Source organism: Labeo rohita, chromosome 11 (assembly GCF_022985175.1).
Source record: "Labeo rohita strain BAU-BD-2019 chromosome 11, IGBB_LRoh.1.0, whole genome shotgun sequence".
NCBI lineage: Eukaryota > Metazoa > Chordata > Actinopteri > Cypriniformes > Cyprinidae > Labeo > Labeo rohita.
The window spans coordinates 9,781,755-9,799,104 of NC_066879.1; the positions used below are offsets into that span (position 1 = coordinate 9,781,755).

General features: G+C 38.3%; 1 protein-coding gene across 1 annotated transcript; it reads left to right on the plus strand.

Annotated features, from left to right (window-relative positions):
• Nucleotides 1–3,846: 3,846 nt before the first annotated feature.
• Nucleotides 3,847–16,500, plus strand: nr1d4b (nuclear receptor subfamily 1, group D, member 4b). The gene is made up of 8 exons (XM_051123478.1): nucleotides 3,847–4,459; nucleotides 9,719–10,048; nucleotides 10,142–10,230; nucleotides 10,401–10,545; nucleotides 13,697–14,268; nucleotides 14,370–14,555; nucleotides 15,010–15,220; nucleotides 15,321–16,500. Exons 1-8 carry the CDS (start codon nucleotides 4,444–4,446, stop codon nucleotides 15,515–15,517), a joined length of 1,746 nt encoding a protein of 581 aa, XP_050979435.1. The 5' UTR covers nucleotides 3,847–4,443; the 3' UTR covers nucleotides 15,518–16,500.
• Nucleotides 16,501–17,350: the final 850 nt, after the last annotated feature.

Sequence of the window (17,350 nt, forward strand, 5' to 3'; positions counted from 1 at the left end):
TAAGGAACACGTGATCCAAGTTAGCCGTTACGCTTTTTCCAATAGTAGGTAATACAGACACTCTCATCTCCCTATAGTAAGAAAATCTCTGGTTCATCATGCTGTACAATTTGCGGTGTTTGTTGTGCTTTTTATTCATACATATTAAAAGTGTTTGAGAGTTAGGTTGTCAGCAAAGGTGAACTTAACCAATGCTATTGCTAAGGGCTCCAGGCAATCAGGGGGTCCCATCTGATATTGGCAAAACACATTTGACAAAAGCTACTGGCTGCATTCCACTCCGCTTTTAGACATACACTTCCCTAGGCACTTCCCCTCATTGGAATGACTGCTACCATTCTGTGTTCCACTTCATAAAGTGGATGAAAGAAGTTTATATGTGACCCTGGAGCACAAAAGTCATAAGGGTTAATTTTTTTTTTAAACTGAGATTTTTTGAGAGCTGAATAAATAAGCCTTCCATTGATATATTTGTTAGGATATGACAATATTTGGAGATACACCTATTTGGAAATCTGGAATCTGAAGGTACAAAAAATCAAAATACTGAGAAAACGACCTTTAAAGTTGTCCAAATGACGTTCTTAGCAATGCATATTACTAATCAAAAATTAAGTTTTGATATATTTACAGTAGAAAATTTACAACATATCTTCATTGAAAATGATCTTTACGTAATATCCTAATGATTTTTTGGCATAGAAGAAAAATCAATCCTTTTGACCCATACAGTGTATTGCTACATATATACCGTGCTACTTAAGTCTGGATTTGTGGTCCAGGGTCACATATATACAGAGTCTCGAACACTCTTTTGTCTCATATTTTTTTGAACACTGATTTCAACTAAGGGAACGAGTCTACTTCATACACTTCAGGCTGCTCCATGTGCCACAAAGCAACACGATTGTGACATCACCACAGATTGTGTATCCACCTTTTTTTTCCCCTGTAAGAGTAGGCGCAGCCATTTGTTCATTTTATGTGTCTGGCTAATTTTAGCTGTACAAAACAACTCATTTTGCTACTTGATATTGCACATTGGTGTGTCAAACAACTCTTAGATCGAGCAAACTCTAACGCCCTGTTTCACAAACAAAGCTTAAGGCTAGTCCCAGACTAAAGTGCATGTTTGGGCTGTCTCAACTGAAAATATCTTGCTCTGACATATCTTAAAATATGTCAGTAACATTGTACCGTCTCAAGATGCACACCTGTAATGTTTTCTTCTAGGGCATTTTAATAAAAGCTGTTTAAATATCTTAATTTAACCAAGGCCTAGTCCTGGCTTAAGCTAAGCCCTGTCTGTGAAACCAGGCCTAAGACTCATGCAACGCAATCAATGACGTAACCAAATCCATGAGACGGAGGGAAGTTAGCGAGGGAAATGGGTTTAAAAAAAAGAAACGTTTGCACTCTGATGAACGTCAGAGGTTTCTATTTACAGCATGTTCTGCAGGGTTGAGCAATGTAGTCAGTCACAGACATGCCTACTGATTTTTTTTTTTTTTTTAACAAGATGGCTGATCAGAGGTGTTAGGATTGATTTACTGCTGTTTTTGTTTACTGCTCAAAGAGTTGTTTTAGGAGTGAAATCTGCATATAAATGTGGGATTTACTCTTAAAGATGCAATGGTCAGTACAAAAAATATGACATCTTAAACTTGACATGCATTAAGGCGGAACACCTTAGTGTTTTGGGCCTGCTGGTAAATGCCAAAGTATTTGAATAACAAAATGATTAAAGGTTTAGTTAATTAAATTGTTAAATTATTTGTAATTTAAATTTTAATTATTTACACAAATAAACAAATAACTGTTTAGGCTATAGCTTACTATATATAATTTGTTCACATGAAGACTGTCTTACTTGCTGCATTCAGGCCAAGTCATAATTTTTAGATGACAACATGTGACGTTCTACTTAGAGCTGTTTACGTCCTCAGACTCACAATTATGCATTTCTATGGCAGCATCCCCTTATGAAAATTTAACTATAGTTTTTACTACAATTAAAAAATAAATAAATAAAAATAATTAACCATGAATTTGCTACACTAAACATAGTTTAACCACGTAGTTTAACCATTTTCTTTGTAGTAAAAAAAAATTACACAAATGGTAATCAATAAAAAAGAACATGGTTACTGTACTTTTACCACAATAAAACAATTGTTAATTTTCATAATGATCAACACCTATTGAAGCTGCAGTAGTCAGGTGGTACAGCGGTCACGTGGTTCAAGTCCTAACTACATTCTACGAGCATGTGAATGCTTTGGCATTGATAAAGTTGCCATAGAAATGCATAATTCCAATCAGAGGAAGTGGACGGCTCCTCCCAAAACATCATGTTGTTATCTTGAAATGACTGTAATTGTGACATAGTATGAATGCACCTACTGTCTCACAACAGAGATATTCATCTCAGTGAATGAAGTGCACACATACTTTTAAGGTTTATAGGCTTCCTATTTTGTGACATGATTTTATTCTTCTAAATTTCTTAAAATTAAAATTTCTTACATTTCTTGTGTGCTTTCCCTGGGCACAAAACTGCTCCGCACTCTTAGTAGTAGTATGCATTTACGTTTTTTTCTTAGCAAACCCTACCCTTTGCCTTTAGAAGACTCAGAATGTGAGATGAGTTACATGGGATTAATAATAAGGTAATACGGCTTTAGAACAACATCAGGTTGACTAATTATTTACTGAGTTCAGCTACACTATAGACAAGATGTGAAAGGGTAAACTAACTACTAACTATAAGAGAGAGAGCAAAATAAGGGTTACAAAAGTTAAAGAGCACATAGTTGGCGTGTTGGCACCCCATACCTGGAATTTGCTTAGGGTCCCCAAATCACTAAGTCCGCCCGGTTGTCAATTATAGAGAATGAGAAGGACTGTTCTCACGCACATGAATTCACAATGCCAGCATTGTTCAACGTGACAGGCTGCTGTACAATTCACGTTGTGTATTGTTGATTTTGCAGATGGAGCAATGGCACAGACAATCACAATAAAATATGCTTTACCAGGATGAAACTGCCTGTTCTGTGTATAACAGTACTGTGTACAGTACATATGATCTATAACCTGGTAAATGTTCGGGCAGGGTTCCGAACGTGTTTCTAATGGCTCCACTATATCATATTTAATCCAATCAGTAATTTATAGTACCAAAGTTGACATACTACAGTATAACAAATTGGTCTTTTATAGAAGACCATATGCTACAAATGTATAATGTATGTAGGCCTATATAAGGCAACCAAAGCCTCAATAAGGGTGCTCAACTATTGTAAACATCAAAAAGAAAGAAAGTTGGCACACTAAAGCTCCAAAAATGCAAAAATGTTCATTTCATGTTCTCACCACAGGTGACATGTATAGATGTATGTTAACTGAATTCACAGAGGGGCAGGTACATTTCTCCAGTAATGGTGAAACATGCGTTTATAACCCTGTCACTGCTTAGTTCTCCATACATCATATTTTTTCAAGTTGTTCAATCAAATATGGGTCTCTAAGTTAGACACATGACCTACATCCAAATCAGTGTGATGCAGGCCAAAAACGTGAGACCCTCAGGATGCCTTTGAGAACAGACAGCCCCTGTGTTCAGGCTGTTTGATGTGGTGTTCAGTCGGGCAAGCCCTTGATGGCTCCAAGCCTATCGGTGGTGTGTGCTGTAGAGAGGAGGATCTCGAGCAATATAAAGCTCTGGAGGGAAGTAAACAGCAGTCACGGTGCGCTCCTCCCTCTCTCCATGTGCTTCCCCCACGGCTGTCCTCCCCCTCATCAGAGCGGTGCTCATTTGCATAAAATGTGTGTCAGTAGGGCAGAGCTCACATGCAGCGGTCGCATGCAGCAGGCATTCCAATGGCAAACGAGTCCACGCTCAGTCATCTGCCACTGAGAGCAGAGAGAAGGAGGAGGCAGGAAGGAGCAGCAGCTATACTACAGCAGCCTGACTGAGAAGGAAAAGAAAGAGGGCGTGTGAAAGGAGTCACAGTTTTTGGCATACAAAAACACAAACAATTTAAAGGGCAAAGAAAGGAGGGGGAAAGCTCAGTCACATTTCTAAGACACCTGAAAACGTGTTTGTGTATGTGATGCTTGTGCATGGCTCAAACTAGTTGTACAGCTCTGCCTTGGAGAACGGTGCCAGCACATTTGCTCTGATTGTTTTGGAGGAATACGCTACTGTATTGCACACGATACAGTCTTTAAGGACATCTTTCAAAGAGTGAGGACGGCTCATTGCCCTGCTTACCTGAAGGACATTATAGATTACATTATAGAGTGCACTTCTTTTTCGAGACATTTCCTAACAGACTTCTTGAAGTTCTCATCTGTGTGAAGGGAATTTCAAGCACGCTGAAAATTATAGACGCGACTCAGATACCTGCATTTCCTTCATTAACACTCGGAACAGACACCATGGACGGGAGTCCAGGTGAGTAAAAAACAATATTTTGGCTATAAATATTAATGTTGGTCAGTTATTTGAACAGATGAAAGACTATTGGTAGTAATTCATTCACTCGTTTAGTTATTTTAGCCAACTTTGTCATTTATGTCAAGAACTTGTTTAAGTTTTGAAAATGGTAATACACACCACCTCGTTTGATTTAATTTAAATTTAAGAATTTAAATGGGCATATATATATATATATATATATATATATATACACACACACATACATATATGTATATTCAGATGCAAAACCAGCTAAAAGCCATCTCGGTCAAAAGTGAGATAATGATAATGAGGCTTTTGCATCTGAACTTTATATATATATATATATATATATATATATATATATATATATATATATATATATGTATGTATATATATATATATCTGTATATATATATATATCTGTATATATATATATATATATATATATATATATATATGTATACTGCATGCTGCAGTTAATGTCCAATACATTTTTGGACTATATCGTGAGCATTGGCGCGCTACCGATATTTTGGCAAATGTTTCCGGTCTCGCTTTACACGTAAACAAACTCACGTGCAGCTTGCTCTGCTCGCGCACTCTTACCAGTAGACTGTACATCATGACGCATCATATTCATAAATTAATCGTGAGCTGTTTCAGCGTGACCTCCAACCAAATGAGTTGTTGCTAAAAATAAAGTTGCAATCATAAAAACTAAAAGCTATCTAGTCTAATTATATTCCGTTTCGTTTGTAATTTACCACCGGTCTCCAGTATGGGGGTGGGTAAAAGACAAACCAAACCTTGGCTACTGTCAAGGTTTTTCCTTTCGATCAGGTTACTTGTGTTCGTACTGTGATTCATTAAACAAGTCACGCTCGTGTGCCGGTGACTGATTGTCATTACCTAGCGCTCCTCCTTTACATTAACTCAAACACGTGCTCGAACGTGTATGTCAATAACTGCTCATGAACATGTGAGAAGATAACTATCTTTTATCCTGAAAGGAAACACAGTCGGTAATAACATTTATACAGCACAGCAGGCAATAAACCAGTATTTTGTTTACCAGCATCACATGGCCTTCCTTTTTAGACTTTTTTTCTATGGCTAATGTGAAGTTATTTATATAGCAGTTATATGACAGTAATCTTAAACAGTTGTATTTTAATAAGTCAGAATCCTAAAATACTGAGAAAAATCAGCTACTAGCTTATTTCCTCCTGATGAATAGGACATTATAAACTGTGGCAGCAAGTATAATAATTTTACATACTTAACACAGGATGTCAGTAGGCTTTAAATATACTTTCTTGTATATTGTTCTCATAGCTTACAATTTGTTGTAAGGTTCAGTCATCAGTGTGTTATTTTGTGATGGGTTAACAACATAACATTTAAATTTATAACATCAGCATTTCTTGAAACGCATAGCTGTTCTGACGATGTCGTGTTTTTTTTTTTTTTTTTTTTTTTTTTGTGATTCTGGTACAAGTGATTTCTTAGAAAGCGCTCAGTTTGATACCTGCACGTTTTGCATGTCATCAGGCATGATGATGTCAGGCCATAGTGGTATTCACGCAGACAGACTTTCACTTTCACTGTCACGAGGATCAACTCTGAGCTCCACGTGCCACGCGTGATTTCCCAGGCACACACCCCCTCCTTGCTTGTGTTTTTGTTCCGGCAGCCCGTGTCTCATCCAGCCTCTGAAGGGAGGGAGGCTGGTCACTGGGTCAAAGTCAAAGAGACACAGATTTGAGCTCAGATCTTTCTTCTCTGCCTGCATGATCTCTGTTAAACACATATGTTTATATCAAGCGCACTTTTATGTGACGACAAGATGCCGCTTTTAAAGCCATGAATGGCTCACATAAACTATACAAAATGTTGTGAAATGCACTTCAATAATCTTGATTTAATTTACCATAAAATATTATTTAATTCCTTCTAATTAAAAAATTCATGTTTAATGTGTTACTTGTAATTATTTATAATATTTAATATCTGATAATGTTCCTTTATTCTGATGCATTACACTATTATTCCTGTAATGTATATTCAAAATATATTAACTGTTTGAAAAAGTGAATGATAACAGCAATATTTGCTCATTTGTATAATTCTCATAAGTGTTGTCTCCAAGAAGATATAGTAATATTGACCTACTTTTTAGCAACAACACATGTGACGGCATTCAGCTCTCTGATCAAACCTTGAAACAAGAAATCAAAGCCTTCCAGCCGAAATGCTCACCTGCCAAATCAGTGTAAATGGAATTTACTTAAAGGGATAGTTCACCTAGAAATTAAAATTCTGTAATTTTTCAACCACCCTCCAAACTGTATAACATTCTTTTTTTCTTTTCTTTTCTTTTGTTTTCTTTTCTTTTTTACACAAAAGAATGAGGAATGTTGGTAACCAAATAGTTTTGGTTACCACTGACTTCCGTTAAATGGACAATAAACTCTTCTCAAAACATTTCTAAACATTTCTCAAAATATTAAATATTCCACAGGGTGGGAGGTGGGGGGTGGGTGGCCATACAGGTTTGGAACAACTTGAGGGTGAATAAATGATGAAAGAATTTTCATTATTAATATAGGTTTTAAATATAGTTAAATCAAACTCTAATTTTGGAAATTCCTTTAACATTTATATTTTTCTGTAGTTCATTTAACCACTTTAAAAACATTAACAAATAGTTTTTTTTTTTCATTGTTGTTGTTTTCTTTTTCAATATTTAGAGAATATGTTGACTTAGTTTCACCTAAACATTAAAATAAGCCTACACACAACTACTGTAACCTACAAACTACACTCTTGAATAGCTAGGTTATGAATAAATGTATGAGAAAACTTTTTAGAAGACGAGTGGACACTTAAATTTTACATACTGTATGTAATACACATAATGGATGGGCAATTTTGGTCAATACAGTGAGCTCTCAAATAATATGTAATATAAATAATAATACTGAAAGGAAGTATATTGCATTGGGATTCACTTTTATTGGGCAAGACTGCACATTCCAGGTGTTAGAAACACTAATATCTTGCCACTAGTTATTACATGCTACATATTACAATGGAAATGTATTTATACTCTTGTGATTAAACACTAACAAAGGGATTATGATTAAAATCTAGCTTGCATATCAAATGAACAGTATCCTACATCTGTCAGTTGTTATAATTATTGCTGTTGAGGTTGTTTTCCCTTTTTCACAAAAGTGCAATTTCAGACAACAACAACTGAAATTTAATAACCCGTTTATTTATTCATCCTTTCACTCACTCACTCACTCACTCACATTAGCCCATGTGCATTTGAGACACATTACACTAGAGGAAAGGTTTCATGGTGCTATGGAGTTAAGGGGAATTAGCCTATGTGTAGTCGTGAAAACTGTCAATGGAATGTTAATGTCGCCTCAAATGTATTTAGAGCAGGTGAGGCATCACGTTATGTAAACAAGTAAGATTAAGTGAAATGAGCTCGATTTAAAAAAAAATAAAATAAAGGGCAAAAAACAACAAGCTCGTATGTCGAGTAAACGTGACCGTGCACGTTCATGCATGCACTCCAGTTTCCGGTGACTCAAGTATTATAAACACGGGCGCATAAATATGGCCTTGGTTTCTGTTTTTAAGCCCTCTCCAAACGTGAGCAGCAGGCTGGCAGTTTGTGACTTTTTTTCTCTCTCGTACTGCGGCTGTTCTAGACACGGGACTGCGGAAAGAGGCTTGTATTTTCGGGGCGTTCACTATGTCAGGAGTGCATGTGAGTCGGCGGTCAGGTGGCTGGCAGCTCTGGAGCGCGTTCCCGGGCGCGCCGCCAGAGGAGCGAGCAGCGCGTGTGGTGGGGGGTGTGGGAGTTCTCAGATCCGTGTTTACGATTCTCAAACAAATTGTTCTGTTGAGTCGGTTCTTTGTAATGATTCGGTTTAACGTACTCGGGAAGGTTAGTAAAGAGTAACACGATATCTACACGATGGAGACGTGTTAGGAAAAACGTGTTAGGAAGGTATAGCAACACTGAACAAACAAATAAAAACAAAATAGCAACACTGAACTGGAAGACGAAGCTCGCTAACATAACTTGTAAAATTAAGCATGCACTTCTTGAAACACTTTTTGGAGAGAAAACACAAACTGATCGAATCACTGAAGTGAACCGACTCGCTAAAATCCGATTCCCCAACGTTGCACTTACACACGTGAGTCAGTCTGGCTCATCCTGGCTCATTTCTCACATGTTTGAGCCTTCCACTGGCGCAGTTTGAAACATGTGATTCAAGATGAAGGATGAGCTGAGAGACTGAGAGTAGTAGAGGGTTCAAACATGTGAGACATTTCCGAGTTTACATTGAAATTAGTGAACAACTTTTTGAACATCCTACTGTTACAGGGAAGAAAAAAAAATGTGGATAGACCACATTCACACCCTCTCTGAAACAGTTCACCAACAATCAATCCCATTCAGTTAAAAGTAGACCATTAACTGATTCAAACCATACACTGTATCTTTGATCAAGATACTAAAGATCAGGTTTACATGAAAACTGAATACTAAAAAGCCTGAGCTAAATGGCAAATATGAGGAATTATGTAGGATGGATTTAAACATGCAAAATTTGTAAAATTGAGATGCAACTACACATTCTTAGTGGTATATGAAATGTACAATATTTAATAAACAAATAAATAAGGTGACTAGAGATATTTCTATTATGACCAATCTCAGGACAGTTTAGTTTTTTAATGGGTATGACAATGATAATGTATATTTGATATTAGCATAGTAGCTCTACTACGCTGCTGCTGCTGTTGTTGCTGCTGCCGCTACAGAGCAACAGCAGAGTACAGAGAACTGTCACTAGCAATACATACACAGACGTGCTGCTGTGAGTATGTAGCTATTCTGCACAAATAGCATACATGAAATTACTCATAGCTGATCTAGCCATGTGGAGCTGAGGGAGGTGGAAGGTCTCTGAGGAGCAAGCTTACAGCGAACACTGAACCAGACTATTTAAACATTGTGCAAGTAATTTTATTGGCTGCTGACTTACCGGAGACCGATTTGGTTGTGCCATGTAGAGAATGATTTGATTACTAGCAGATTGCATTAAGGATCTATCCGTCTGCACCATCTGGAGTTTCATGACTGATCTAGATATAAATAATAACAAGATCAACTTGGCATCATGTAATATTCATTCTTTTGCCCCTCTTTCACACACACAGGTGGAGGAGTGATTCTATATGCAAGCTCAACAGGAAGCGCCAGCCCCAGTCCAGGAAGCCCATCCAGTGGGTACCAGACACAGTCTCCAGCCTCTCAACCCTCATCCCCAGAGGAGGTATCTTTCACTGAGCTTGGCGCCCTTAAAAAACATCCAGCTGGAAGCAATGGAAGTTCTGCAGGGGCCAACAAACTGGTTTTCCAATTTCCAGAAGTAAGCAGTGCTACTGCTGTAAACCCAGTTACCCCAACCGTAACATCATCAGGGCAAAACACCTACTCTCATCCAATGGTTGGCAGACGACCCAGTGGGTTCACGGGTACCTTTACCAGTGAGTATTCTCAGCATTTTGTTTTTTGATATTTTCTCAAATTCGGTGAGCACTGACCATTGCTAACTTGTTGTTGCCAATTTGTGTTACTAGAAACAGGAGGTATGGTGTTGCTTTGCAAAGTATGTGGGGATATTGCATCAGGATTTCACTATGGTGTCCATGCATGTGAGGGATGCAAGGTAAGGACACACACACATACACACTCAAATGCACACTGCTCATTTGTAAAATACTCTCAAAATGCATAACTTATGTGTTTAGTGTTGGTCTAAAACTGAAGGCACTGTTCACATATGCCTGATGTGTTACACACATACTGACATTCACTCTGATCTTGTGTTATCCTCAGGGTTTCTTCCGCCGCAGTATCCAGCAGAACATCCATTATAAGATGTGTGTGAAGAATGAAAACTGTCTGATCATGAGGATGAACCGCAATCGCTGCCAGCACTGTCGATTTAAGAAGTGCCTCTCTGTCGGCATGTCCAGAGATGGTATGAGCTTTGCACATACATTTATGAACAATAAATAACATTATTATTCTTGGTATAACTATACTGCTAAGGGAAGCATCAGTATTGCAATCCATACTTTAGTGTTAGGAATGTTATTGGATCGGTAAACAACCACCTTGCAATCACCTAGAAATGTTCTAGCAAGCCCCCAGTACATCTTAGTAATTGCATTTTTCCAAGCAATTAGACCAGAATATTGACTGGTTGGTCTTAAGCCAGTAAGAGCCCACTGAACAACCACACGCAACACCCTAGCAACTGCTCAGCAACATGCTTGGTATCATTTAGCAACTGCATAATGCAAAGTTTTGCTTTAAAAATCCAGGGATTATTTCAGTTAGAATCTCCAAATCTTGAGATTCGAGTGAGGGCAATAACAATGGACAATGAATCTTTTTTGCCTTCAAAATTTCGCCAACATGACCTCACTGCTACACTATATTTAAAACATGAGTTCAATTCTCTTTTATGTTTCCTTAACCCTACATCCACCATCTGTTCTGTACTGTTTGCACTATAGCTTACACCCTGTTCTGACAGTTTTCTTTTCACCACTGATTTATTAGTGTGGGCTCTCCGAAATCCCACAAGTCATCACTCACTGTAAAAACTGCAGCAAATCAGGTTAATTTGGGGAATTGGGGACACAAATGGCCCGAGTGCCTAGTACACTGCAGTTTAATGTGTTTCCAGGTCTTCGTTTGCTGTACTGCAGGATTAATTAAGATCCAAATGCTAGCCGGGATTTAATAAAGTGCTTTGTCGATGTAACCCAGAAGCTAAGAACCCTTTATTTCAATTGAAGGCGATGCATAAACATGCTAAAATATCTTTCCGATTTGTCCTCTAGCACACTTTGCCCATACAGGACAGTGTTGCCTCTGGGGAGCTTTGTAAACTGGGCTGATAATAAATCATATTTTCTGGGGCTAGTGTACATATTTAGGTGACCTAAAAACTGGGAAAGTAAAGTGATATGCACCATCATATTTCAACGTCACATGATGTACTTGACCTTGTTTTCCTTCCTCCCCATTCACACTGTAATTACACTAGATTTTCTATTAATTTAAAAGTTAATGAATATATGAATAATTTTTATTGTTTTAACTTTTTCAGAGTACTGCAATGTTGTGGTGCTCTTGAATGTAAAAAACATAGCTAATACTGTGTGTCGCTTACTGCATGATAGAAGCCATTTTCTCCCTCCATTGTATTATGTCATTGCACTTGTCACCTGAAACCTTGGCATCTCCACTTACACGGCTCCACGCCCTCACGTGATGGTGCTATATGACACCTCCAAACAAAAAAATCCCCTTAAATGATTGTTATATTCCAGACCTAAAGACCTAGTTTTGCATTAGTGCTTGTCTTAGCAGTTTTAACCTAGCCTTTCTTTGCTGAAGGGACCTCACATTGCTCAACACTTGGTGCTCCTTATCAGTCCAGTTTATCATCATATCATGTTCCTCTGTCCTGCAGCATTTCACCACTTAAGCATTCTAATGCCTTCTCCTCTCTGCCCATCACATCCTTAACCTGCTAACCCTTTAACTCATGACAGTATCTGTTTCACCTGTTGTCATTTATTACATCCCTCATTCCCTCAATGGCATCACCTCTGCTTTGGGTGACCCACTGACCCACTTCCCAATGGGATAAAGACACAGCAAGAGAGAAACAGAGGGATGGGGGGGGTGTATTATATAGTAGTAGGGTCTATAAATAGCTCTGAGAGGTAGAGTAGGGGGAGATCGAATGAGATAAATGTGGTGGAAGTAAAATAGAAGCTTTGCGCAGCAGCCGTAATCTAATAGGTCCCTGTGATGTAATCTTATTTCATGTTTATTATAAAAGTGAATGCTGATTTGTCAATACAGCATTCCTGCTGTTCCAAAGGACATTATATAGTAAAACCATCTACGAAATGTGTAAATGTAAGGTAGTGAACTAAAACAGGAACCTCTCGCTCCTGTATGCCATTGCACAACATCCATAGAGGACAACAGTTAAATGCCAAAATTGTGCCTCCCTTTTAAATATCCCTGTCTATGTGAGATTGAGCACTGTCTACTGATGTCTACACATACTGTCCACATGCAGCCCGTTTTTTGTGTCCGTGCAGACTTGTGCGTGAACAACAGTACAAGTGATTTGAGGACTTGGAAAAAACCAAAAGCATCTATGATCAAAGTTGTGTATGTAACTGTGTGCAATATAGAACAGAACGTGGAAAATTAAGAAAGCCTGTGCCTTAAGAGTTTATATCAGGCATTTAAGGCATACATTTAATTAATTTTTGCTTTCCCCTGGAAATCACACCAGTAACCTTGGCATTGCTAGCAGCAGGCTCTACTGCAGGGGTGTCCAAACTCAGTCCTTGCAAAATTAGGTTCCAACTTGCCTCAACACACCTGCGTGAAAGTTTCTGGTATGCCTAGTAACACCTTGATTAGCAGGTTCAGGTGTGTTTACTTGGGTTGGAACTAAACCCTGTTGAAAAAAAACAGCATATGCTGGTTAGGTATGTTTTGAAGCATGGCAGCTGGTTTGAGCTGGTTTAAGATGGTCATTTGCTGGTCCTAAACAACTAGCTGCTGCTTAGGACAAGCCTAAATCATCTCATGGCCAACTAAAGTCCAGCTTAAAACAGGTCAAACTAGCTGCTTCAAAACATACCTAACAAGCATACGCTGTTTTTTTCAACAGGGAACTCTTAATGGGGACGTAATGTGATGTGTAGGCCAAGTATGGTAATCCATACTCTAAATTTGTTTAACCCATCTGCCAGGGGAGCAATCGGGGGGTTGGGTGCTCTGCTCAAGGGCACCTCAGTTGTGGGCAATAATGGTTGAAGAGATTCATTCCCATTTATTTCCCCACCTACATTTCCTCCTAGTACTGAGAATCAAACTGCAACCTTCAGGTTAAAAGTCCGACTCTCTAACCTTTAGGCCACAATTGCACCCTTCATTTTATAAATCAATAAGGCAGTTAAGGTTTTATCAAGTCAACAGCGTACCACACTGCATTACTGTCAAGCTGTAAGATGATGGAAACCTTTTTAATGTATGCATTAGTATATCACTCTTCTATATAGTAACATTTATACCTCCTTTTCTTCCAGCTGTGCGATTTGGGCGCATCCCGAAACGTGAGAAACAGCGCCTACTGGAGGAAATGCAGAGTTACATGAACAGCCTTAATGAATCAGCATCCATGGACATCAACTGTAATACACCCACCGAGACTACTACCAGCCCTGAAGATGGCCAGTCAGAGGAGGCCATTGGTGTTATCTCTCAAGCTTATCGCAATATCTTTGTGAACGGGGAGAAGTTGTTAGTGAAGGTTAATGATGACAACATTAATAAAAACAATCCTTCTTCCTTCCGTCATAATCCAATACAAGAATCTGGCTACAGCCAGTCTCACCCACACCCAAACATCTCATCCCAAGAACATTCCATCCATTCCACAACAAGCTGTCTACCCCAGTCCAGATGTCCGGTCACCAACCATAACAACAAACCGACAACCCATGTTATGGACAACAGTCACTATAACTTCCCACAGTCCTCAAGTCCCCACAGTCCCAGCCAGGGAACTACACCTCCTCAAAGCTATCCATCAAAGCACAACAATTATTCCACTCAGACGTCTTGTCCTTGGAGACTGAGCCCTGGTGCTAAAGTTCTGGTATGTTTATATGTTGAAATATGATTTGTTGCAGGTCTTGGTTTACAATTTTGTGTAACTATAACTTATGTGACGAATGCTCTCTTTCTGTGTTTCTCCAGGCATGTCCTCTCAATGCATGCCCCGTCTCCCCAGCAAGTCACTCCAGTCAACAGGTCTGGGAGAGTTTCTCCCAGTGCTTCACTCCAGCTGTTAAAGAAGTGGTTGAATTTGCCAAGAGCATTCCAGGGTTTCAGGCCCTGAGTCAACATGATCAGGTCATGCTGCTGAAGGCAGGAACCTTTCAGGTGAGAAACGTTCAAGTCTGTCCTCAGATCAGTTCCAATTAGAATGTCCTAGCCTGAAGACTGAAGAAACAAATTGAGAATAACCCTATATGGGGTCTCTATCACAAGACAGTGATGGAAAGTCTGACTCATTTGACTGGTTCAGCTGATTAATTGAAAAGGTTTTACTTAAAATAACAATTGTACATGAATCGAATTTCCCAGGGAGTTCCATTAAAAGTTTGTGGTCTTGTTATGGATGAATATTTACTGACTGTACAAGACCCTAAATCAGTGTCATAACAAATTTGTTTTCTTTATAAACATTCAATAACTAAAGTCTGAAAGCAAAATTAATAGTACTTATATTGCAGTGAACAATGTCTTTGAGAGTTATTGTGATGTAGATTACATGGTCGAGTCTTGAACATTTATTTAATGTTATTTTTCTAATGCTTACTTTGGTTAATTGCAGGTTCTAATGGTGAGGTTCTGCTCGCTGTTTAATGCCAAGGAACGTACTGTAACATTCCTAAATGGTCAGACCTACCCGTTGGCATCACTACGAGTGCTAGGGATGGGTGGCCTACTCGACGCCATGTTTGAGTTCAGTGAGAAGCTGGGGAACATGGGTCTGGAGGCAGATGAGATGGCCCTCTTCATGGCTGTAGTGCTGGTTTCTGCAGGTACTTTGGATTTCCAACTACTAGGTAGTTGCTTGTGTAGACAGTATTTGTACAAAGAGGCAATGTCCCTGTTACTCATCATTACCTTCCTCTATATCAGATCGTTCAGGTATCTCAGATGTGGGAGCCGTAGAGCAGCTCCAAGAGGATTTGATCGGCGCTCTTCGCGCTCTCATCACTCGCCGAAGACCAGAAGACAGCTCACTCTTCCCCAAACTCCTGCTACGTCTGCCTGACCTCCGTACCCTCAACAACCAGCACTCCGAGAAACTCCTCGCCTTCCATATTGACCCCTAAAAACAAAAAGAGACAATTACCAGAGTCTACACATTGATAATAAGGGGTCGAAACACAGATTCAGGGTGCTCTTGTACAAATAAGCCATGCATAATTCAGGATAAACATCTGATTTTTGACTAGCACTTACACAGACACCTCAGACTTGCTCCACCACAAGAAAAAAAAAGACATTGAACTTTTCCAGTGTAATATAAGAAGTATAGAAGTACAGAGCAGATGCTGGACATTTGGACTTTTTAGGAGTGTTTTCAACAAAAACTAAAAACAGAGGAAGATGGTATAGATTTTTCTTTCTACAAAGACGATTGACAAGATCATGAGGTGGTGGATGTTTTTAAACAATGCTGTTTTGTAAACAGTGTTTTTCAGTGTCAAGATCAGTGTCGGTATAAAGTTTTGGAATGTTATAAGTAATTTTCTCACTCCGGATGCTATGCATTTATCATCATGTTGTTCAAAACATTGTACAAATTTTCAGATAAACTTCTCATATTGCATTTTCAGCTATTTAAATTCAATTGCACAATTCATTAATTTCATTTAACACATTCTTGTATCTCTTTGTGGACCTTTATAAATATTGTTTATTGCTTAGGCAGTCAAAACCTTGGTTGTAAAAAAAAAAACATGTATTATAATTGAAATATATGATAGTTTCTTATAACTGTATAATACTGTAGTATGTATTCTTGTATGGTAATATCATGACAGTACCAGGGACAATGAGTCGTTTAATGAAGAAAGGACGGCTGAACGTGTATTTACAAGAGCTTTGCATGGATATGGTTTATTCTACCCTTTGCAGTTCAGAATTTTCTGAGTGTCTTGTATCAGAGGGTGGGTTAGCAGCAAAGTGGACTTTGCCATGTCTACACAAATTCAGTTCATTTATTTCATGTGCATCTAAATGTATATTTGGTAAATGTATTATGTATATCTTTTTACATAGAGATTATGTGATAATAAAACTTACCTTTCAAGTTTTGCAAGGCTGAGTATTTTATGTACATGTATAAATTGTGTCCAGAGCACTGCACGTTCCTTTGCACACAGAATGCTGATGGTGCACAATGGTATCCTAGCAACAAGCAAATGGCACCAGCATGCGTATGGAGCTGATGTATGATATATGCCAAGATTTTCACCTTCATTTAAATAATGGCTCCAGGGGTCCAACCGCGAATGGGAATCTTTTGTTTCCTCAAACTGAAGACTAAATCACTATGCCATTATATTGTAGCACAGAATAATCAGTCTAGAATAATATCAGACTAGTCTAATATTTCTGTTATAGTGAATTCTTTCTCTTTATATAAAATATTAGATAATTAAAATGCTCATGGTAAAACGAGGATGAGGCAACAGAAATAAACATACCATCATACAATGAAACCTCTCACAGCTGTGGAATGTGACAAAAGATCAGGGAGAAACTCACTTTATATGTTACCCCCTTTCCTTTGTTCTGCATGGATTTGGTTTAAAAAAAAAAAAAAAAGGTGAAATTAAAAGATAACATTACTCTCATGTGGTATTATGTTTGTAACTCCTTCCTCTCACTGTCTTGCCGGAGCCACATGATCCTTAAGAAAGAAATATAGAAATGATGAATAATTATATGAGTCCAGAGCTATTTTATAGATATTTACCACAACGCATATATACATAAATCAATAATGTTTGATAGCAATGGAACTGTGTACAGTAAAGGCGCCCTCTTAAGGTTACTGTGTCACATTACATTTAAATGCACAGTAACATTGTCATTAGTTTAAATAAAGCCTAAAAATATGATTTTGCACTATACCTTTTACAGTTTCTTATCCAGTT